Source organism: Brienomyrus brachyistius, chromosome 24 (genome assembly GCF_023856365.1).
Source record: "Brienomyrus brachyistius isolate T26 chromosome 24, BBRACH_0.4, whole genome shotgun sequence".
NCBI lineage: Eukaryota > Metazoa > Chordata > Actinopteri > Osteoglossiformes > Mormyridae > Brienomyrus > Brienomyrus brachyistius.
This window is the reverse complement of record NC_064556.1, coordinates 5061741-5086745: the sequence shown is the minus strand read 5'-3', so window position 1 is coordinate 5086745 and position 25005 is coordinate 5061741. Positions and strand designations below refer to the sequence as shown.

At 46.0% G+C, this 25005-nt stretch overlaps 2 protein-coding genes across 4 annotated transcripts; one reads left to right on the top strand and one right to left on the bottom strand.

The window, feature by feature from the left end:
• Positions 1 to 1622: 1622 nt before the first annotated feature.
• LOC125720225 (ankyrin repeat domain-containing protein SOWAHB-like) lies at positions 1623 to 3888 on the bottom strand. The gene has a single exon (XM_048995448.1). It carries the CDS (start codon positions 3743 to 3745, stop codon positions 2402 to 2404), a length of 1344 nt encoding a protein of 447 aa, XP_048851405.1. The 5' UTR covers positions 3746 to 3888; the 3' UTR covers positions 1623 to 2401.
• Positions 3889 to 4500: 612 nt separating this feature from the next.
• On the top strand, positions 4501 to 24039 carry septin8a (septin 8a). 3 transcript variants are annotated; one of them, XM_048995434.1, is made up of 10 exons: positions 4501 to 4922; positions 7387 to 7501; positions 7993 to 8188; positions 9271 to 9457; positions 11136 to 11297; positions 11911 to 12007; positions 15872 to 16040; positions 16647 to 16779; positions 16930 to 17117; positions 22402 to 24039. In XM_048995434.1, the coding sequence occupies exons 1-10, from the start codon at positions 4893 to 4895 to the stop codon at positions 22565 to 22567; spliced, it is 1443 nt and encodes a 480-aa protein (XP_048851391.1). In that variant the 5' UTR covers positions 4501 to 4892; the 3' UTR covers positions 22568 to 24039. The 3 variants fall into 3 exon arrangements, with proteins under 3 accessions (XP_048851391.1, XP_048851389.1, XP_048851390.1); XM_048995432.1 differs by having other exon boundaries at positions 4503 to 4922; positions 22447 to 24039; XM_048995433.1 differs by lacking the exon at positions 22402 to 24039 and adding an exon at positions 18174 to 18962 and having other exon boundaries at positions 4511 to 4922.
• Positions 24040 to 25005: the final 966 nt, after the last annotated feature.

Genomic DNA, 25005 nt, shown 5'->3' with positions numbered 1-25005 from the left:
GCAAGGAACCATGGTTTTATTTCGGGACAGGAATTATAATCGGTAAAACCGGAGCAGTGGCAAGAAATGAAAACACACCATTACAGTCACCTGACTCTCCCAGGATGGACAGATGGTAGGTCAGCCCCCGCCGGGAAAAATAGCATGAATAAATAGCACGTCTTTCCATCTCTTCCAACTGCTAATCCAGTGCAGGGTTGCCTGGATCCCATCCGAGGCAACAGAGGGCCCAAGGCAGAGGTACATCCTGCGTGGGATGCCAAGGCAGCGAAGGACACACAGACACACGTACGAAGGCCCATTTAGAGGCAGCGATTCACAGCATGTCTCTGGACCGCAGTAGGCATCTAAAGTGCGAAAATAAAAACCCACACAACACAGGGATAACATGTCAAACTCCACGCACACAGAGCGGGTGGCTGGAATCTGAAACCCGCAGAACCTGAGGTGTGAAGCAACAATGCTACCAGGAGTCCAGGTCCAGAGTGTAAAAATCCAGACCAAAATTTTCTTTCAACCAACCAGTTGAGTATAAAGAGTTACAGAGACTCATCTGACTGATTAAAAGAAAATCCGAGTCTGGATTTTTACTTCCTGGACTAGAACTGTCCACCTCTGTCACCCATGGAGCCGTCGCTGCGGGAGTTTTCAGGTTCCAGTTGAGTTTGAGTGCTTCACTGAAGAGCGGCACCTTCACGCGTGCGTTGCCATTTCCCTGGCAATCCGGAACAATGCCTCTCAACTGCTCTCCCAAACAAACACAAAAGCCGATCACTGAGGGGCTCTGCGGCCGACCGGGGATAAGGCCCCTTCTGGTTGGCACAGAGACCGGGCTTTCCGAACGCCTGCATCCATACCAAGTAACCAATCGAGATTCATCAAAAAAAATATTAAAAATCATCCGTGTGTCTAAGCGAAGTGTGACTCGCCTGACGGCTTTTAAAAAATTTCAGTTGAAGATGGAGGTGTTAGAAATATCTCCTAAAACGTAAAGTGTTAGGGGAAGGCAGCTCCCACAGTTGTAATTTTTAACCGAGACGTATTTGGCTCCTTGGCAACCGCAGCATCCAAGCCCTGATTGGTGGTGGAGCATTTGTTTCCCCTTTGCACGGTTTGTAAGGCTTCGGGCCAAAACTGTCGTGTAGCACTAGTGCTAATGCAGCACAAGACAAGCTTTGTGTCCCTACGCCCCTGCCTGGCTTCCAAACTCTTAAGTAACGACGAATAAATAACAGTCGCACTTTAGTCATTGTCTTGGGGCACAGGGGGGGCTGTCCACACTGAGATGCTGCTCTTGCTGACTGCCACCTTCCTGAAAGATTGGCGGGTATCGGAGTGGGGGATGGGGGAGGGGGAGGGAGTTTTAGTCAGGGTAGGGGACTTTCCTTCAGTGTGGTCAGATGAAACGTCTTTGGGGGGGGGGGGGGGGGGGGGTAATATCAGCAGCTGTGAAACATAATCCCAGGGGAAGGCTGAGGGATTTGGTTTGGGGTCACATGATCCATCACATGATTTCAGGTCACATGGTTTGTGCCACCAAATGCCGAGGTTTTGAATGACTTCATTAGGTAGCTTGCCCACTCTGCAATTATTATTTTTTTTACTCCAAATGACAACAAACCAAAAATACATTGGTCATTATTGTATCACATGCATGTTAAAATAAGTCATACAAAAAGAAAATATCTATCATACTATAACCCATATACCACATATCCATCCATCAAATAATCCATTCATCCATCCATCCATCCATCCATCCATTTATCCAACACTGCTTATCCAGTACACTATATGCCCAGTACTGAAAATCCTATAAAGTTGATTATGGTCTGGTCACGCACCATGAACTCATTTAGCTTTGAAAGTGTATCAAATGTGTGTCCAATGTATCATTTACGGGATCTTTGCTAAAGCATGAGGTAGAAGTTGCAGGAAGATCCCCTGGGAAACATATAAAGGTTGTTGGAGGACTGGTACTGCGTCGTCTACACGAGCTGTTGGTTATTTAAACACAGCAAAATGAATCGTGCTTCACCAAGTACACAATGCTTCAGTAAATCTCTACTTGGCACCTTTGTATGCCATTACTTCAGGAAATTACGCGAGGTACAATTCAATGAAACTTTATAATTCAAACCTTCCAATTGATAACAAAATATAATTTACATATTTCAAAATATTATACAGCGCATAAATTTTACTATGCAAATAAAATTTCTTTTCCGGAGAGCAAAATATGCATAAACCCAAAACATAATAATAAAAAAAAAGTAAAATGATCATAACTGTAATTTCTTGCCCATTGCATACTTTGAAAAATACATTGCGGATTTTGTGGAAACATCCTCCAGATTTTTTAAATCATCTGTATAATTTTCTACTTAAAATAACCTGGAAATTAATCATCGCTCGCTGTGTACAATTCTGGCCGTTTATGTCTTTTTTTATGCCCGGTGACATACGGCTGCAATAATCTGCTGATCGTGTTAAACCCCGCAGCAAGGTCGAAATGGTAGTCAACCTCGCTATGTCCCTGCGTCTTTCCTCGTCCGGGGTCTCCGGGCCCCCCGAGCAACTCTCTGACGTCACGTGACACCCCTTCATGCAGGTAGTGACACGCCTTCTTCCCATCATTGTCCCTTATGTTCCTGTTAGCGCCAAAGCTCATCAGGAGAGTCACGACGGCCTCGTGATGGTGTATGGCAGCGATGTGCAGAGGCGTGTAGCCTCCGAAGGTTTTGCAGTTGACGTCGATTTCCCTACCGCCTCGTCTCGATATCTCCAGGATTTTAGCGATCATTTCACAGTTGCCGCTCTTGGCGGCCCAGTGGAGCACCGTGAAGCCGGATGTGAAATCCCTCTTCTCGGCTAGCTGCGTGTCCTGCAGCAGCAGACAGTGTACTCTGGTCCAATGGCCAGTTGCAATCTTCACCAGCCATTCGTGTTCCGTGCTCTGAAGAGGGATGGTCCTTGAGTATCTCAGCTCGGAGCTGTGGATACTACTGCCGAAATCTTTTATGACTTGTGATAAGTGTGTGTTTGACGCTTCTGGTTCTACGTTATTCTCAGGAAACTCACACAAGTTCTGGTTAATGTCAATCTTCTTCAAATGCTCCTCCTCCGAGTTTGGCTTTGGACTCATGTCCATCTGCACTGGAGGCATCCTTAGAGGCAGCATGTAGGGTTTCTGGACTATAGGTCTCCTGACATCCCCTGAGAGATTGATCTCCTTGGTTTGTAAAGTCTCTGTGGGGGCATGAATGATCTCTTCCTTGAAACTGCCTACTTCCTTTCTTCTCTGCCTATTCAGCATTGTAGCTGATTGACTGACATCATCAGTTGAGCGATCACTCAAAATCTGGTAGCCATCAAAACCTACAGTCTTTCTCCCTTCCCTTTCAGAAAGATCACCTTCTCTCTGCTCTCTGGCAGATTCTGAAGAGGATAAAGCATTTTGAGTGCTGGATATATGTTCTGGTTCACGCTTGTTCGAGACTGGAGCAGGAGACTGTGTCAATAAATGTACATATTGTTTTCTAATAACGATATATCTCTCTCTTTCGAACTGTTTGACGGTTGCCACATTGTTCACGCACCTTTTAAACAGCTCTCTGTTCAGTTCCTTTTTAGCTGGATCACTGTTATCCAGGAAGGGCCTGAAATGACTTACAAGTTGCGTGTATTCTGCTGCGCCGCCTTGCTCTAACAAAAAGGTCAAAAGAGTCTCTTCATTAACACTCATGGCTCTCAACTGCGTTTTACTCTCCGAAGAAGCGTGCCGGCGTCAGTTCGTTTCAGCAGCTCTCATAGTTTTTACACAATCCACCGCACAGCTTCCGGGGTGAAAGTCCATTGCAGGTATGATTATTTTGCACATACTTTAGAAGTGGGCAGTTCTGGAAAACCCAACAGCTTCTGGTAGGTGTAGTCCGACGCTGGATCATGCTAGTCCAGTACATTTTGATTAGAGACCCATTAACACACAAAAGCACCAAGTGAGTTACCTTATTCAAAAGATTATTATCTAAACAATGCAGACTCGTTTGTTTCTCAAACATGGAACAGCGTGACATAAGCCAATCGGTACTATTATACAGCTGCTATGTATACTAAATAATGTTTGCCTCTTCATTATTGTAGGTAATCAAGTATTGGATTTGGAAGGTTTTCGTGATCAGATTAAGTTAAATAGAGAAAATGATTGTGTGCTAAAAATTCGTGCAAAATAGATTTCTTTTTACGTATTACTGTCTTACTGTCTTGGTAAATAGAAACTTTTCGTGTGTTATACGCAACATATGTTGTGATGTCTTGTATTCAAATGCATTGGTGCTACAAGCCTAAATGTCAGTGTACAGTCGTTGGTCCATTAAATTTGTTTAATTGGGCATTGGATGCTGCGTAGCAAGCACGTGTAGAAAAAGGCTTTCATACCAAAGAGGATGAAAACAAAACGTACTAATCAGCCGTGACAGGGAACAAACGAAAGAAAAAATCAGCGGCGACTGAGACTGGCAGCTCTGGAAAAACTACAGATCCCAGGAGCGCTCGGGAAGGCAGACGCTTGCAAACTCTCATCTGATAAATGAAGGTGCCTTTAATTTGTTCTTCGATGTCTTATGCGCACTTATAAAATGTGTTTTCTAGTGGACAAGTGCAGCGAGTGAGTGTAAAGCCGCGCCGGATGTGCTGATACGAAGAGCCGCACCGTGCAGGCGGCGCTCATTCCTGCAGGGATTCCTGCGCCTAATGGGAGTTTCCAGGAAGCGGCCATATTGCGCGTCTGGCTCCGCTGCGTTTGGATCCGCTGCGTTTGCTTGCCCGGGGACTGAGGAAGCGGCGCCGTCTCTCCAGCACAGCTCGCTATCAATAAACTCCCACGCCGGACGATGGCCGCCACGGACGTAGACGTGTTCTCGGTGAGTACCGGGGAGCCGCGGGCAGGCGGTTTCGGCGAGCGCCGAGAGCAGCCTGCACGCTCCCGCCTGGCCGCTGGAAGTGCGGTGCGACGCGGCGCGGCTTGTCTGCTTTCGCTACGCTGGCTGCCGATGGCACTGGAAACCAGTACAGAGCAATGATCCACCGTGTCTGTTTATACTGGGTGCGGGGATATGCCGGTCTTACATGGATCGGTGTTCGGAGTTTATAATGGAAGAATGAATGAATGAATGAATAGGCGGATGGATAGATGGATGTAAGTATGGATGGATGTAGTTTCACTCGGTGACACGTAGTACTTGTGCCGTTGAAGTGGGCGAACCTGTCACCCTTTGCTGATTTACCCCTAACATCCCGAGGGATCCCCTACTTAAAACCAACACGGGTGATCAAGCCGCGCGCCGGCGGTTATAAACGTGCGAGGGTGTCGGTGCTCGCGCCGTGTGGCCAAAACGCAGCCACTGGACGGCGATCGGCTGATCTCCAGCTCGGAGGGATCCGGCGGAGCCGCCACGCCGTCCGGCACTACCAAAGTATGCAGCGTGCAAAGAATGCACTTTATCTTACTCGAGTTATAACATTTTTTAAAAACAAGTTTTACACATTGCATTACAGTCTTTTGAGTCTGTCCTAGTGCCCGGATTTTCTATTTTTGCATAACTGGGAGGGATCGTGAATAGAGATTTGGAAACCAGTTTGATTGCTGGTATGTCATGCATCCTACAGGACGGTGCCTTTGTTAGTTGGCTGAGGTGTGAGTTTAATGTATTACCCAGTAAGGGGCGCTTCCGACGCCGGAGGGGGTGTAGCAGCCTGTCGCTTATGCTAGGTGTGCCGGGGTACTGGCAGAGATTGCATGTGCTGGACTTTATGGGTTTTTCTGCTGACTTGTCGGATGAGAGTAAGCAGATTTTTTTTCTCTCTCTCCCGAGAAAAGTCGGATGTCTGGAGTTTAGTATTTGAAATTAAGCGTGAAGGGGATGGAAAACTTAGCTTGGCATTTAGAAAAGACCACGTGAAGGGGAATTACTCGGAATGAATGACAAATCCACATGTCTTACGTGTTCGCAAAAGCGATGGGGGCCGTTGTGTGAGGTTCTGTACCCCCGCCTAGGGTCACTGCTGATCCTACAATATGCTTCCCGCTGTATACCTGATTCTGCAATTTGGTACATGACTATATATAGTAGAAAGTAGTAACTTGTATGGTAATTACGTCGTGCTGCACGCTTAATATTTGCAGTCTTGTCGAAAATTCAGTCTTGGGTATAAACTAGATTATGTGTATTTTTGTAATGGTGGATAGGGCCGTATAATAGAACAATCTGCATTTTATTCAGTGATACCGCTTGCGGTTTTATATTCTCATACGCATCAATTTAAATGAAAAGCCTAGTTGTCCCAGTTCTTGACCGCTTGTTCTGTTTTTTTTTTTTTTTTTTTTACCATTCAAAAATATTAAATAGAATAAATGTTTAACACACTTCGACAAGGTAGAACAGCCAGCGGATGATCGGATTTAATTTTTAAAACGATTATCTTGCCGTTATGCACTCGCGTCGTTTCTCAGTGTACCCGAGCACCCGCTTATTTCCGAGTGTTTTAAGTGGCATACAACTGGATGCATTCAACAGAACCTTCAACACAAGCAGTGGAATTATTATGCATAAAATGTTATATAACTGGTGCATCTTTTTGAACAGGTATTACACTATTTATTATACAGTTGGTTTTGTGTGTCTTTCACATATACATATTTCTGTACTCTTGGCCTGGATGGGCAGAGTACATATTGCATACATATACATATTTAGCACACGTGTGTTTATACAGAGAATGTCACTGGGCCAGTGTCATCTGCTGAATGTGATTATATACAAGCGTGGAAGCTTTGGAACGGATGTCCTGTCTTCTATCCTGGCTTATTTTTGTGAGAAACAGTCCCATGACGCGTTCTGAGCCAGGAAGATTAAAACTTGGTGAAATGTTGAATCTTTCTTGACAGCTGAGACTGTCAGGCTTTTAAAAAGAAGTGGGGGGGTGCATGGTTTTGAGGCAGGAGTCTGTCTGAGATGTCTCGATCTTCCTGAAAGCCGTGCTGCTGCCCAGTGACTGCTCTCATCCACTTAGGTTGTAGTGGGCACCATAAGGTGTCGAGTTGTTCGGTGGCTTCGGTCTTATTTGCTTCTCTATGTTCACATGCGTTCATGGGTTTGTTAGGGCGAACGTACAATTAGCGCATGTTCACAGCCATTCGTACATCTACAGCGGTGATTTATTTAACTTGGTAATTATGGGTCTGGTAGCTCATCTAGGTAAGTCATCACGTGTATCACTTCTTAAGCAGGAGGTGAGATGATTTGTTTCAGTCCCACGTGCCTCCGTTGTAGCCATGGGGGTGTGTAAAAACATCTACGCTTTTTCCTGTCCGCTGTCTGTCCTCAGCACGAGGAGAAGCGGAACCTCACTTTGGGCGGCCATGTTGGTTTCGACAGTCTTCCCGATCAGCTGGTCAGCAAGTCCGTGACACAAGGCTTCTGCTTCAACATCCTCTGCGTAGGTGAGTAATGGTCCCCCCCCCGCCCCAAGAAAAAAAATGACATCAGAAAGTAGTGGAGGGGCAGGTAGGTCTGGATATGTGTTTGAGGACCCCAAGTACATCGAATGCATCACACCAGGGTTTATGTGTTTGTAGTTTGTATTTAGTCATGAAACTGGTGCACAGTTTGTGTACTTGTTGAAATATTAGCTTTCTCTGTCTCCCCTTGAAGCATACTCTTCCCTTTTGAATTGATTTAACTGAGCATGACTCAGTGATTCTACACAAGCAGTGGATAAAGATCTGTCCACACAAAGTTGGTCTGCTGGATCTTTTCTGGCAGACATATTATTTGTCCTGCAGTCTTTCTCTGTATTCAGTGCACAGACATTTAGGCACATTTCTTGAGTTATTTTTCAGCGCATAGCCCTTGTCCTCAGAGCGAGAGAGATGCAGGCAGTCAGGTCCATTCGCCTGATCATCAACGGCATTTTTCCTATTTTGTTACATAGGGGAGACTGGCATTGGTAAGTCAACGCTCATGAACACACTCTTTAACACGACGTTCGAGAACGAAGAGGCCAGCCACTATCAGGACGGCGTGTACCTGCGACCCAGAACGTACGACCTGCAGGAGAGCAATGTTCACCTGAAGCTCACCATCGTGGACACGGTCGGCTTTGGAGACCAGATCAACAAGGAAGAGAGGTCAGTGCAGGCCTTCAGCTGCACGGAAGCGTGGGAGATGCGTCAGTGTGACGGCGGCATTGACGTCGCGGCATTTTAAGATCCCGCTAGTTGTTGAGGGGTGTAGGATCAACAGAACTTCCCGATGGAACACGACTTTGTGTGGAGATGGGGGGTGGAGAAGTCAGGACAGGTGACGGGAACTTCCAAAGATGTGAGAGGACTTTGAATTTCTGGGGTTGGGTGGGAGAGGAGGAAATTCCTGGTCTGAACTACAGCTGTGGAAATGAGCGTCCGCGTGACCCCGGGAGGGAAAGGCTGGCGCAAACTTTTGGGGGAGGGGTCAGTCTGCACCCTGTTTGGGGAAAGTGCCTCTGGGGGCCATGAGGGGAGGAATTCAGAAGATGAACATCTCGAGAAAACCATGGCAGCTGTGTGAACGATCCTTATTTATTTAGACATTATTGAGGGGGGGGGTCATCTGTAAGTCTAACACTAAATACCGATGCATGCTCAGTTTAATTGGGATCTTAAAGACACAGAACACTTACACATCCATCCAAAGGAGTACATGCAGGCCGTGACATTTCTAGTATTTTATTTATATGTGTTTATCTATGTGTTTATTTACATAGGCAGGACAACCTCAGGTTTTCATCTAAGGGTTTGCATTTGTTAACAGGAATTCCGAAGTATAAATACTGGAGTATAAAACTCGTTTGCTCTTAAAACAATGAAGATGTACATGCACCATGTGCATTATAAATAATCATTTTAGTAACTGAAGCCTTTAATTGAAGATAATTATTTTGCCTGTTTTTTTGTGTCTTGGTCAAAGGGGGTCCTGTCTCTTCTTTAAACAATATATATAAGCTTGATTTAAATAAACTTTAAATATCTAAGATTTGGTCTTTGTCCCACAATAAACATCAGTGGTGTAGAGTATTGCTTGCAAGCTCTGTATGCATCCAGATGATGTGTCTTATCATCTCTGGGACACAAAGCTACGTAATATCTACGATACGCAGAAGCTTTACGATTTACTCAACGACACGTCATTTTAAAGCACGCAGCTAATTTTTTATTTTTTTTTGCGTTTGCAGCTACAAGCCCATTGTGGATTACATCGACACGCAGTTCGAGAACTACCTCCAAGAGGAGCTGAAGATCAAGCGATCGCTCTTTAACTACCACGACACCAGAATCCACATCTGCTTGTACTTCATCGCTCCCACGGGGCACTCGCTGAAATCCCTTGATCTGGTCACCATGAAGAAACTGGACAGCAAGGTACAGAGGCACCGGAGTTTGAAAACCACGTGTTTACGCTCGGCTTTTCCTAGAAATGCTTCGGTGTTCGTAAGAGTTGACGAAGAAAACACCCATAACTGTGCTTGGGAAGGCCCAACATATCAAAATTCCATTCATTCCTTCATTTATCCTGCATTGGTGTCAGTTTCCCCCGCAGATATACGTATGTTTATGCAGGGCGGACTTCTTGAAATTCCATTGTTCCCCCTCCTTCGGTTCTTTTGCGCTGCGGATGAAAATATGAACCCCAGAATGTGACCCAGAAAACTCCGCAGGGGCTCTTTGCTCAGCCTGTGGCTGGCTTTTAGTCGCTCTCGGCTGGAGGCATCCGCTCCGCTGTGGCGTCAAGCCCGGGTTGCTTTCTCTCAGAGGCTTAAGGGGGAAAAAAAAATAAAAGATCCACTCCGTGTAACAGGAAACGTAAACAGCTCTCAGTTGGCGTTATTTCCACGAAGAATGCCACATGTCAGAATCTGCCCCCGTTACTATGGTAACTTGGGAAGACGCTATTCGCCGATTTTAAGAATCGGATGCAACTTTGTCATGTCAGTAAAATCTAGGGTTTCTTGTTTGCTACATCGCATTGAACATGCAGGCTGGTTCTTAACGCAAAGGGGAACCACGTATGAAGAGATTTGTGGTATTTTTATTCATGATTTGGGGCTAATTTCGGGAGGGTGTCAAGGACTGTGCACAGCCTGAGAGAGGCTCATGGGTTTCCGATCGTGTTTATGGTCTATAGTTAAAGAGCGCAAGAATAGGATATTTATCTCCTGCTCCTGTCTGGTCATGTTCAGCGAGCCTGTGACCTTCGACCTGCAGGGTGTGTGTCACAGGTCTTCCTCGAGGGCCCTGTCCCAGCCGTAAGATGCACCGCACTTGTTGTTTTTTGTTTGCTCGCTAACCCTAACTTAGCTTGGCCGCAACACACAGCTGCTCTCTGGATAAGTTCGTTCACCCTTCCCATGACCTCATAGCCTGTAACTGCAGACGGCGTCGGTGACGTAACTCGAAAGGCATCAGGAGAACGTTGCCATAAATGACTGTGCAGCCTCTCCTTAGATTTGCCGTACCGTGTTACGAAACGTGCCAGAGCTGTCAAATGCGTTCCAGCCGTTTCATTCTTTTTCCCAAAAACAGAGGCTGTATATTATGTTATAGCAGAAGTAGCCTATGCTAGGCTCCGGCTATGTTTTGAGCTGCCGGATCATCATGAATCTCTGCAATCGTGAAAACGCAGAGTTTCAGTTCAGCTGATTGGTTGGTGTGCGATGGGGCGGGGCTTGGCCGGTATGTATAGTGACTTTCGTGTTGGGCCATTACGGTAGATCAAGGGGAACATTAGATGCTGTGTTGTTTCTCGCTGAAGAGATGGAGCGAGAGCGTTGAATTGTCTCGATTTTGTGGTTAATGACAAATGATGGAATATGAACTAACACCCCACCCTTGATTCCTCATGCTCTAGCTCCTGTCATTTTGCATTTCAAACCAGTCATTTGCTCCTCTGCATTAATTTATCATGAAATATCTGTGTCGTATTAAATTTGTGCCTCCTCTTCACAAACGTAATTGCTGTATTGTCTGCGCATTCCACTTGGGACATGCACTGGGGACGTGGAGTAACGTATATGCCGGAATCGCTGGCTTTCCGCTGCAGGTGAACATCATCCCAATCATCGCCAAGGCTGACACCATCTCCAAGAGCGAGCTGCACAAGTTCAAGATAAAGATCATGAGCGAGCTGGTCAGCAACGGCGTCCAGATCTACCAGTTTCCGACCGATGACGAGGCTGTCGCTGAGATTAATTCATCCATGAATGTAAGCTGCCCCCCACCCCCACCACCAGCTGTCGTCTTGAGATCGAACGCTTTTCTGAAAGAGCTGCAGATTGATCTTTCCGTTAGACCCCTGCACCCCACTGCTGAGCATCCTGTTCTGTGCCGGGGAGGGAGGCCCGGGAAATTATGTTAATAAATTCTGAGGCCACAGAGCTGTGATACTTGCTGAAAAGCCATCCAAAAAAGGAGCCCCCCCCCCCCGAATTCTCTGGATGTTTATGGGTCAAGCTGTGTGTGACTTCCGAACTTTGGTTTTCGCTCGGAGTCGCTTTCCCACTGCTCCTCATTTCCCCTGAGGGCAGGCACGGGAAGTGCTTTCCATATGGAGAGAATAGGGATATATTGCGGGGGGAGGGGGTGGTAAATCTGGGAGCAATAATGAGGCATGTTTTTAATCGGGGAATGAATGCTTCTCACAACACCACCACAGGCTGAAATATTCACCTTGTTGCAACTACAGAGATGAAATTGTTTTGATGTTAAAATCAACATGCAAGTCCTGCGGCACTACTGATAGTTGCCTAAAGGGGGCGTCTGGGAGGGTGTGGATCTTGCATGATGTTCTGATAGACGGCCTCCATGTCTCGCCTTAGGCTCTTCTGCCGTTCGCGGTGGTGGGCAGCATCGAGGAGGTGAAGGTTGGCAACAAAATGGTGAGAGCCAGGCAGTATCCATGGGGGGTGGTGCAGGGTAAGTACTCCTCGGCGACCTCTCAGTCTGTTTCCGTGGTGATTTTTTTTTGTTCCCCTAATTTCGGCCGTGACCTCTCCCTCGTGATCTGCTGCGGTCTCTCACTGCTCTTACCTCTGCTGTCGTCATTCTGGCTGTCTGCCACACTTTTGTCCCCAGGGAAGCCGTGTTTTGTAATTGTCACCTTGTACTCCATCTGCGTAAAACCCTTTTCATCTGGAGTCGCCGTAGGTTTTCGGTCGGTGGCTGATGGAACTCGGGGGCGGAGTCTGGCTCAGTGGGCTCGCACGCCGTGCCAGTAATAGAAAGGTTGCCAGTTCAAATCCCTAGGAGTGTAGGTTGAATCTCTTTGCCGTCAGTCTCCCTTTCCTCCTTGCTCAGGTGGGGTTTCGCCTGTTATTGTTGCTGCTATTATTATTTTATGACTAAGGTGGTGCTTTTATAGAGCTGTTCAGACACCTTTATATAAGAGTCACTTTCAGATTTATATTTTGTCCACCAAAGTTTTGCTTGCTTTTTTAAAAAACATTTTCTTGGAGCTAAAGCCTACCTGCCGCTTAGCGTTATTCTGTACAGACAGTTCTGTAGACAGCCCAGTCCGTATCCGCTGGGGTATTCGCATCCACAGACGTGTGGAAACCACTTCTGTTTTCCCTCCTGTTTCATTTTAGCTGCGATCGATCTGCGGAGGGCCGGATCGGCGTCTAATTTGATGGACGTGCTTGTGCGTTGGGGGGGAAATCTGAGCCTGCCTGGTAATCCTTCTGGAATGTGCTCCTGCCCCGATCCTGCAGATTTCAGCTCGGAAACACCCAGAGCTCTGACTCGAGAGCCGCGCGTTATACAAACAGTCCTGCTAGCCGGGACGGACCATGGGAACCGGGCTGCTTGTGAAACCTGGTGACGTCACCCTCTCTAATTCGGTCTGAGATGCTTTTCAGGACTATCCCCCTGCGTCCGTCATGTTGAGTGTGGCTTGCTGAATCTGCACAGTTCGGCTGCTGTGGATCTGTCCCTGCGTGATTTGTACCTACCTGGCCATCTGCCTGGCTACCTAATTTTGCGAGTGTCTCTTCCTGTGGCGTAATGCCTGGGATGACTACTAGGGGGCAACGCGGGACTCGGTCACTTGTTTTGTGGCCTTCCCCTCTTCCACATGGAATGGCCCGCAGTTCCCGAGTTCATCTGACAGCCACAGCACAGCATACCGCCTCTTGATTCCCAGCAGGGGAGGTTACACCGCATGACTCTTATGCAATGGTTGCCGCTGCCTTTCCTAGAGGCATTCTGGGGCCAAGCTGGTATTTTCAGTTTGCTGTGATTAAACATGTATCAAGGAATATATCTCTTCCATTTCCTTGCATGCCTCTTGCATGTGTTTTAGTATATTATGCATGTCTGTCTTGGTGAATTATAAGAATTGTGGCTGGAAACGTCTCCTTTTGGTTCTGTTTGGGCCTTGGGCAGTAAGCTGAAGTAGGTGTTAGGGTGTTGATGATTTTTTTTCCCCCTGTAGTACGGTGTGTCCTCTGTCTCTTCATGCCAACCCCCAGTCTGTGGGGGTGGATTTGTGGAGGGGGGGGCAGCAAGGGGCACTGTCCCCCCCTCCCTCCCATCAGTCACCTGAATCAAAATTGCAGTTGACTGGCAAGTCCAGCATTGCAATGATCAGCAGCGTTTAATTTGCAATTTAAGTGTTTTACCTGGCTAGCTAATTCTACATGGATGTAGTGGTTGTTCGTTTTGGTTAGTTGTTTGATGGTAAATCGCTGCATTCATTCAGTGAATCGGTGATGTTGCGAGGTTATAATTGTTATCGATGCTGGCACTTTGTACCTTTTGCATAAGAGTTTTGTTGGTACCTTATATGTAGACAAAATAGTAGGTTGTATGTGCATCAGATACGGCCGCTAATACAGGGCAAGCAAGGTGTAGTTTTGCTCCCCTGAGCTTAAACATCAAACTCCGCCTATGGCTGGTTAAATTCCAGGAACAAACGGTATTTTTCTGTCTTCAATTTTTTTGTGTTTACAATCTCTTCTTGGTCATTTGAGGTGACCTGGAGGAAGTCCCAGGAGGAACTGTCCTTAGCTTTTGGTTGGACTTTGCGTGCAAATGAAAACTGAGGTCGCGGCTGCCATGCAAACGATAGGCATTGGTCATGCTTGAAATGATGGCTCCTCCCACAGGAAGAAATGGCCTATCGGATAACAGCACACACAAGAAACGTAAACAAAATTAAGTCTGAAAAAGTGAAAACGGAGAAACTAGAAGAGATATTCAAATGGCATAAGATGTGAAGTAAACCTCCGATTGTCATATTGAAGGTACGGGAGGGGGGATCCAGAGTGCGGGTGCAAGGCAGGGTACAACCCAGGATGGGGGGGCCAACCCATCGCAGGGCACACTCACACACCGTACACTCACGCCTGCACACCTATGAGCAATTTGGTACCTCCAGTTAACCTCTGCATGGTTTTGAACTGTGGAGGGACACCGGAGTACCTGGCGGAAACCCCATGATGACACAAGACATGCAAGCTCTACACGCATGTCATGGTGGAGACTTGATCCCAGGTCCCAGTGTTAACCAGGGGAAAAATGAGGAAATGCAAAATAAGAATTGAAAGAGGAAATGATGTTATACTTGACAGACACTTGGGTGACTGTATGCATGTACATTTTCTGGGTCCTGCATGCACACGGAGGCCAGATGCAGAGTTTTATGGTCGTACGGACCATTGTGCGGTGCGTGATTTTCAGTCTGGAGATTCTTGGTCCTGCTGTGTTGGCAGCATAGAGTGAAAGGTGTTTACTGCTGCCGGGTGGGGGGTGGACTGGCTGAATTGGCAGGGTGGGGGCACAACGATGAAACTTGCAGCAGAGAAAGCCGTGCTATTCGTCCATCGGTGCGGAGTCGCGGTGAAGCCGTGCGATCTGGGAGGGCCGAGTAGCTGTCTGGGAGCATCACTCGCCTGCGCAGTTCGCTTGGGGACCATCTTCCATCCCATCTGCCCCGGGAAAACATGGCCGCAGATTGGATGTTTACCCACATTTCTGTTGGCTGCGATTCAGTGCTGTTTTGTTAGTTAGCACTCATGAGACGGGATGATAACCTGTAGATCAAGCGGGGAGACGTTCTCTCTATCGCTGCTGACAGCCCGGTATGGGGAGATGGCGTTGCTGACTGGGGGTGGGGGGGGGGAGGAGTTTAATCCCCTGGAGCTAAAGCACTCGGCAGATTTCACTATCGCACGCTCTTGATTTGAACCCCCCCACCCATGCTTGTTGACAACGCTGCTTATGGGTCACTTCCCTGCTACGATCAGCCCTACGACTCCGGCTTGGGTTCTGCGTTGTTATGGCAGAGATCTTCAAATAAGGCCCGTAGCGCTTATTAGAGATGCTAACTGAGAAACGGCACTCGGGTTAACCCTGGCTGATGCTCGGGGGCCTCCGCTAAGAAAGGGGACTCCCTCGATATTTCGACTTTAGCACGGTGCGGCCGCGATGCATATCCAGTGGTCAGCTTTGAATCATGATCCATTCCCGGGCGAAGCAATATGCCGTGCGATAGTTTCAACCGATGCTGGGCAATTGGCAGCATCCATGCGACCACGCTTTTAGTCTCCGTGGCGATTGTGAGTGTAAACATCTCGTTCTGTGTTTAACAACATATTGTTACAGTAGGGGGGCCCTCGGGCAACTCCCAACAGTCTGCGGGCTTCTACCCATATCAGTGTGCCTCTGCTGAGAAGTAGCAAGGAAACCGTGGCGTCTGTCGCCCTTGGTAACACCTGGCCAGATGCTGATGAATGGCTGGCGGTGACGTTTCTCCTCCCGTGTGTATGTGTGCTTCGGCAGTGGAGAACGAGAGCCACTGCGACTTCGTGAAGCTGCGGGAGATGCTGCTCCGCGTGAACATGGAGGACCTGCGGGAGCAGACGCACGCCCGCCACTACGAGCTGTACCGCCGCTGCAAGCTGGAGGAGATGGGCTTCAAGGACACGGACCCCGACAGCCAGCCTTTCAGGTCTGCTGGGACCCCAGTCTGAGTTTGATCCACATCTCCTGGCGCTTTGATTAAAGGCCAAGTTTGCTCCCCTACCGAGCATATGCAGAAGGTCTTCTACACATAGGTACTGCACCGTGGGGACTTATGAAGAGGATTTCCAACTGCTCAAGTCTATTCGGCCATATACAACGAGTTTGACCCCTTACATGAAGGAACTATGTAAAAACCGAGGTTTGGAAATGCCAATTTGGATCGAACGGTGCCAGTGGCTGTCAAAATGAAACCCACTGCGTAGCCATAGTCAATAGATGCAACACCACCAACTTATTTGACACGCACTACTGGAAGATAAGATCTATGTGGCTGTAGTTAAATTTGGTTAATTTCGTCTCCCGTTTCACTTCAGAGATATCGCAGTGTTACTCGTGGAAATTTCACATTGCAGTGTGAGAACGTGCAGCCCTAATATCGATTTAATCATTATTGTCTTGTATTTCTTGCATGTGTAAAGCTCGGGCAAATGCCGTTTCGTTTAATTCGTTTGCCTACATGTTTTGAAACGATCGTTGGTTGTGCTGGTCTGAGTGGATAGGGTGTGTGACGGCCCACGTTTGCTGTCTGCAGCTTACAAGAGACGTACGAGGCCAAGAGGAAGGAGTTCCTAGGGGACCTTCAGCGCAAGGAGGAAGAGATGAGACAGATGTTCGTCAATAAGGTGAAGGAAACTGAGGCAGAGCTGAAGGAGAAGGAGAGGGAGGTGAGAACGGGGCAGATCTAATGGTGGGGGGCGGGGTCACTTCTCGACGCTACATGAAGCGGCCAATCAGATGCGCGAACCATCACAAAGGCACGGATGTGACTGGTTCGACGTCGCGGGCCCGGCGGTCCGCTCCTGCTTTTTTTGCAGTTGCATGAGAAGTTCGAGCAGCTGAAGAGGATGCATCAGGAAGAGAAGAGGAAGGTGGAAGAGAAGAGACGGGACCTCGAGGAGGAAATGAACGCCTTCAACAGGAAGAAGGTGGCCACTGAGACTCTGCAGGCCCAGTCTTTACAAGGGTTACAGCAGCCCCTCAGGAAGGACAAAGACAGGAAGAAGTAAGTAAAGATATTTATCTGGCCCATCCCTGTCATCCCCCTTCGCTGCCATATCTGTGCCTTTCTCTCCATCTGTGGCTGCCGCATCCTCCTCCCCTTCACTGTAACGAGAATGTTGCTTACACATTAAGAAAAAGGACCAAGGACATGTAAGACATGACAGTGATTCCTCGCCATTCCCCTTGAAAACTAAACAGTGGTTTGATTTTTTTTTTTTAGATGTGAATTCTGGGACCGTGTTCCTTGTCACAACCAAAGCTGTAATGTTGTTCTCTCTTCAAAATATTTTAACAGAGCCCGAATTTTAACACGTGACACATAAGTATATCCATATAGACGGATCGTGTCCCATATTTTGTTTTGAAAATATGTTGATAGAGATGTAATATATATTGTGTAAATGTATTGATATGCTGTGAACATTCTAGAAACCGCCCAGCCCCTGTGTTTCCATTACCTAACACAGTCCAGCGACATGCTTTTCTACTGCATGCCAGTGTCATTTAATTGAAGGTTTAGAAATAATCTGCGGGCCCTACCATTCATTAGAAATATTTTTTTATTTTTTTTTTGCCAGTAACAGATTTCATGCCATAAAACAGGGTTCCCCAGTCCGGTCCTGGAGGGCTAGTCCATGACACGGTTTGCAGATTTCCCTGCTCAAACACACCTACTAAATCTGGCAATTGGCTGGTGAGCAGGGAATTTTGCAAACTGTGTTACAGACTGACCCTCTAGGACCGAAAGTGGGGAGCCCTGTCCTAAAATGTAAGCAAATGTTTTTTGGCCAGTTTTCTGGAAAATGTGGATATGTGGTGCCATCTATAGGGAAAGTAGGGCAAAAGCATGACTAGTCCATAAAATATTATGCTTCGTTTCCCTTAATCTTCTCCATTCATCTTATCCTCCATGTATAAACTCTGTCATCAGTAATGTGTAACGTTAAATCATCACGACAATTTTTCTAACAGCTTTTGATTGAACGTTCTAACTCCATCAGTGCTTTCGTTTCCTTTATTTGTTTTCGTTATATTTTGTCATTTTTCTTTCTTTCAGTTAATTTATGGCCTCCACATCCCAGGCTGGTCACGGATTTGACTTTCATCACTATAGCAACGTGAACATTTTTGTGTTTTTTTTTTTTGTTTTTTTTGACATTCTTTCATGACACCATTTAAGTGGACCAAAGACGGTGATGGCAAGTAGGAGGGACAGAGTGTGACTGGTGCGTTGTGGGCACTGACGGGTGGGTAGAATTGCCACTTAAGATCAGTCATGTTTTCATTTACTTTCAACGGTTTTTTTTTAACGTCATGGAAACCTGTTTTGTATGTGGCTCACGAAAGCAAAATAGCGGACTGTGGATTTTAGATACTTGGTACTTTTTTGGCAACTTTTTCCTCAGAGATTTTGTGAACCGACGACATACTATGCATAGTAAAAGACTTAACGTAGTGTCTGACAGGCTGCTTTTTTCAAAATGGGGCTAGACCAATCCTTAACACGAATTGTACATTCCTGCTAGTTACCTATCCATTAAACATTAACCAGGTGCTGGTTTTATATTAATCAAGGAGTATCAATGTATATATATAAAGACCTATCTTTCCTCCAGAAATAATTTTCTTACTTTTTTCAGCACAGAGCGTCAGTGTACAATGTTATATTTTAAGCAATGTTTATCACAGGGTGCATAAAACAGACACTTCACAGCACTAGTGCTACAGGCAGTGGCTGACGACGGCGGTGTAGTCGGCCGGTGGGCTTTCCGGGTATATAAACTGTAAAAGAGGAGGGATGAGTTGTACTCACTTTCAATGAAAATAAAGTTAAAACCTCACCTTTTGTAAGTGGTCATAATGTGCCTGCTTTTAAGACTTTCTCTGCCCCAGGGATTGCGGAGTTTGCCGCGTTAATGTGACGACCAGGCCTGCTAGTTTGGCCGAAATTCCAGTCCGGTCGTCTTTAAAGCGCCCTCTTCCCGCGTTTTGTGCCAATCGGAACCTCAGAGCGTGTCACGTGACTTGGGTGAACGAAGCGGTATGTCTCGGCTCATGTGGTCGTTCCGCCGGCTTTGTTGCGGTCGCGCGGCCGTGGTGTGTGAGCATGTGAGGCAGGACTGCCAGGGATGGGTGTTGGTTTGGTATGTGCCATGTGTCATACTGGTGCCGGGCACTGAGTCACTGGGGGAAAATGACGGCTATGCTCGATACTTTTATGAGGTGGTAAGTTATGTTTGTTCTACCTGGCCGAATAGAGGCCATTCATTGGATGTATGCATTTCTTTAAATAAATGCAGTATTTCTGCTAATAATAAAAAAATAAGCTCTTCCCCTAAAACCGGAGATTCTGATAATGTGCAAAAAAAAAACTTCCAGTCTATAAAGGTGATGCTGTACCTTTAATCCTGCGCTGGCCAGGTGCAAAGTGGTTTGTGTTTGTAGGCGAGGATGCATGGCCCGATATCCCAAGTGTTGAATTTCTATGTTTATAGTTTGGAGCATGTAAATAATGTCAGCCCATGGCTGGAATGTATTTACTAATTCGTAATCGACTTAACGATATTTTCTGGCATTTGAATTTGGCTCCAGAATGTCCCAGGAAGTCGAAGAGAAGTGATAGGAAGTACGATTAAAATTCCACGAACGAATTTCACATTTCATGGGTGGAGGGACCTTGATCAGTTGTGACATCTCAAACATGTAGACAACATTAATAAATTAATAACAAAATAACAAAAATATCGATCACCATATATAAGATGTATAGTCCCTGCAAACAAAATTCTATCAATTCTATAATTAGTTACTGTTAGTACAGTAGGCGGAAGTTCTGCTGCTGTAGAACCCAATTTAATGTGCCATACCTTTTCATCTATAGCGCCATTTTTATTCGTTTCCCCAGTATACCAAATGGGTGGTTTCCTGTAACCGGTGTATGCATGTAATTCTTGCTTGATCGCACGATGCAAGTGGAAAAGTATTGCATTAAGCGTATAATGTTGAGATACCAGATTTACGCTGAAATGCGTTGAAGTAGCTCGCAAACCCTACGGATAATTTACAAGGCAATAAATCTCTACATGCATGCAAGTGCGTGTTCATGTGTGTGCAGACTTGTAACGAGCTGAAATCTCACGCCAGCCAGCTGACCGAAGTTGGCAACCCTGCGGTTATTCTTCCGCTCAACCAAGCGACTATAAATATGGTGTGAATAAAATGCCCGACCCTTATTGTCATATAACTACACCCATTAAAGCATTCAGCCTTTAAGTTAATCCCTCATAGCACTTTCTTTGACGGCAAGTTTTACATAATTCTTGCCGATGCTGCTCAACTAAGAGGGAAAACCAGTTATGATACTTGTGTAGGCAATGTGATGTTTATGTGGTGCCCCATTGCTGGTTTAACGGTCCTGCTTACGCAAGCTGTCACTGTGACCAGCTGCCGTCCGCCGCTGTCACGGAATGATTTTTTTCCCAACCTGTTCACCCTAGTCTGCTCATTGCAGATATCGCAATCCTACTTCTGATTTGATAATTTTAATATTCAATATAACGTCTAAACAATGTGGAAATGACATTTATTCCTCAGTCACTTAATAATAATAATAATAATAATAAAGTACTTATTACTTTACAAAAATGCTAAAGTGCAGGAGATTTTTGGGGGTTCGTCTGTATCCGGGAATTACTTGTCTTCTGTTAAGCGAGTTCGATCTAGATTGCGTTCAGCTTGGAGCTTAAGTTGTAGTCAATAGAAGAAAAAAAAACATTAAATCAAGTATCTGTCTAAACGAGGGCTTCGATTAAGCAAAATTGGCACATAGACGCCCCCCCCCCCCCCCCCCCCCCCCGTGAGGACACCATAAACATTGTAATGCGCTCGCAAAATACAAAATCATAAGCACATGGGAGTGAGAAAATGCCCCTTCGCAAATATTTCATATTGAAATACAGTTTGCTGAATGATGGTTTGGATACATCTGTCCACTTTTTATAAAAAATAACTTTATAGGCTGTAATGACAGGTGAGTTTGGTTAATGAGTTGAGACCGTTGCAAACGTTAGCTGCCTTGTACTGAAACATTCACAGGTTCTTTACGACTAAATACAGTATAAAAAGGAAGTACATTATCATTATACAATAAAAAACAATGAAATGTTGGTATTGCGTAATACTCTACGGATGAGGCAATTGGAAAACGTACATGGCCTCCCAGGCAAATCTAAACGGCGTAATTCCTACAAATGTCAACAACTAAATTATTTTGCTGACCATGTAACAACCGACGAAGGTCATTTTAAAGGTAAAAGGTGCCACGTAAAAAAAAAAAAAAAAAAGTAAAGAAATTTAAAGCTTTGTATAAAATAAAGCGACAGTATTGTGGTTAATAAATATTGCATGATAAAGACAGGAATCCTCTTGAAAAATACAAATAAAATAAGCTTTTGCGCAGATGCAGTATTTATGAGAGAGCAAAGTTCGTAATCTCATTCTTTAACACTTCCAGTTTCTCTGCTCAGCTTAGCTGACGGGGGGCTGGAGGGGGGGGCACGGCGTGTAGCTTCCTGCGGGGTCACCCGCGATGCCCGCCGGCGCCACCCCCTGGTCGTACAGGCACCCGAACCCGTCGTAGTACTCCGCCGCGTCCTTCTCCCTCTTCTGAGCTTGGCTCCGCCTCCTGCGATCCGTGTGGCTCACTCGCTCCCAGGCGCCCCCTGGTGCCAACTCCGGGCGACCACGGGCTACTCTGCCACCGTCGAAAATATACAGCGCATTGGGCAGCAACGTCAACTCCTGGCCCGAGAGGTGCTCGTCCGCCATTTCCTTACAGCGGATCAGCACCGCACTCTCGACCTGGAGGGTTGAATACGTGGAAGAAAGTGGGGGGAAATAAGACAGGTGGGGTGGGGGGGGGGAGTACACCGTTCCATTTTTCTCTTAAGACACATCCTCATTAAGTTTTTCAGCAGGTGCTTCAAAAAATTATGTACATTTTGAGAAACAGTCAGCCAGTCCCTGGAGCAATCGAGGATTAAGGGCCTTGCTCAGGGGGGCCAACAGTGAAACTACTGAGTCGATTTCAGGATTTGAACCAACACCCGATCGCAGACAGCAATTTAACCCACTGAGCAGGTTAAGACGAAAGCGAGCATGCAGACGTACGGACTCATTACACTGTAAGTAAAAGCTGTGCGTTTACCGAAAGCAGACTGGCTGTTCCGCACAGCTCCTCTGTAGCTTTCCGGCGAAGCTGTACCACCTACCTGTGCTTTCTTCAGCAGGTCTGTAAAAACCGAGAACCAATCGGGTGCCGCTCTCTCCAGCTCCAAGGTGATGATCGCTAGGGCCAGCGTGGAGCCCTTGAACTGCGACAGCTGGTGGCAGGCCATGCAGTGCTGCACCTGCCTGATCCAGAGCGCAGTGTGGAAGAAGGGCTCCCTCTGATGGCGGCGATGAGGTAGGCGCGGCTGTCCGGATGTCACCAGGGCGTGGAACTGCGGCCGTCGCCAAGGGAGACCAGAACACAGGGACCCGTCAGCTGATCGCTCCTCCTCGACGACCCAGCATTCCCTCCTACTAGCGGTGGACTCTCCATTCCTGCTCCCTCACCCTCCCCTGGCAGGGGTGTCTATCCCTCCTCGCTACCACGTGTGCGCCGTGCTTGTCCGTCCCGACGAACTAATGGACCGTTCAACCTGTCACCTTGATCGCTGGTTCTTTCCGTGCCCCTGTATCTGCCAGTTCCCGTTTCCGCCCCCCCCCCCAGCCCCAGTGTCTTTTCTGTCAGAATTGTTTACTCTGGATTGAGAACGGTTTGATTGTGCAATTTAACAAATAAGCCATAGCTACAGGATTCGAGGATACGACCACTACGAATATACAGTAAATTGTACATGTTGATGGAGTAGTAGAGTAGTTACTGAGAATTTTATTTTTAGCTAAATTTAATACATAATATTTAGGTCAGTATTGAACTGGGAAAGACAAACTACAAACTTTGCAAGTAAAATTTTAAAAGCAGCCAAACTTTGATATCTAAAACAGTTTCCCCTGGATCAGTAGTATTAGATTATATTTTATACATATTTTATGCCACAGAACAGACTTTTTTTTTTTTAAAAGATCAACTATGGTATTCCTTTTAAAAACTGGATTCAGTTTAATTTTTTATAGAAATATATCACATCTACAGTCTTCTCCGGAGTGTGTTGAATGGTTATAGAGAAGGTAACAGTAGGTTGAAACATCGTTCACAAATAGTTCGAATACATTAACAGATGGAATTGACGAAAGGTAAACTTCAGTTTTTACTTCTTATTAAAAAGTTTAAAAGATACCATTTAGAATTTTCAAATTCCTAAAGCTTTATTTTCTTATTTAGATGTTGCAGACATCGAATACAGAGTATTTTTTTTTCCTTTCTAAAAAACTTTGTCCATATGTGGTTAGTCTTTGTAATTACAGGTCTCGATTTGAAGGTGCCTTGGCCAATTGGAGTATTTTACAAATAGTGTAAACTGCACTGACTATGAGCACAGAGCAGTAACTTGCGACGGACCATTTACAATTCGCAGTGCCATGTTTTAATGCAGTGCATCCAACCAAGAACGTGTTTATAGCCGTGCTCCTGAAGAAACTCAAAGTGTTATACATTCCAACGTACGTATTTTTTTTTTTTTTGCTCTCTTGGTTCAAATGGGGAAAACCGAGATGATCCCTTACGATATGAATGAAGTCGATTGCCGTTGCGGTGTTTAGGTCCCAGTGAAGCTTGTCCAGTATAATCCTCTCCATGCGAACAATCTCTGCTGTTGAAAAGTTGCATCCACTCTGATTCACGAAGTCCTTTACTGACGCAATCACCTGGTCCAACAGGCCAAAAAAACACCCAATAAATATTGATTTTCTTAAATGAATATCTTGTACTGTTTTTTTAATATATAATCAGCAATGTGCTCACTTGGATTGAATAAACGATTCTTGTTTATACTTTAACATTTCTCTCTAGGACAAAAACCTACCTCATCTTCTTCGTTGATTTTTTCAGCAAGAATTAGTGATGTTACGGCAATACACCGAAGATATTTTTGCTGTGCCTGTAATATGGAAAACATTTGCGAGGGTTAATTTGGAATTTAAATGTGAGGTTCTTAAGCAACCAAACTAAATAAAGCCTCACCTTCACTGATGCCAGAAGTCTGTTGAAAATGCTCACCCCAAGGGCGAATGTTTCTGGGCAGAACTTAAACAGCTGGCTCAATTCGTCCATCCACAAAATGGCATCCTGGTGTTGGAAAGAAGATATGTCCGTGCCCTGCAAAGCAGAAACAAGCATGGAAATTAGCGTGCAGGTTGCTTGCAAACATCTGCATGTGAAACTATTTGCCTTCCGTTCATTTTTGACGACAGAAACCTGAATGCGGTCGTTTTTAAAAACCGGCGCCTTCCACAGACGCCGTTCCCGAGCGAGCGCGTCTTCGAGCAACGTCGCCAGGCGGCGACACTCTGCACTTTCTGGGTACTTCATCGGTACCTTGGGGCAAGCCAGATTTTCCCGGGGTCACGGGCTCCTGCACAGACACAAAATGTCGGTCACCTTGCACCCTGAAAATGTTATTTTAATAAACAAGAACAGGCTCGGGTCTCATAACATTTAAATAACACGCCAGGATTTATATCGTTGCGTGTAGGCCTATTAAAAACGGTTATGGACTGTTACGAAAATGCTTTAATAGCCGTTTATACTTTCACACTATTTAACGTATATGAGCGCTTTAAAAAATTAACTGTGAAAAAGTTCTCTGTAAACTGGTCGTGTATATAACTGTAAAATTGCTACTGTATCTAAAATTGCAGTCAAGCATGCAGGAATTAGATGCTGT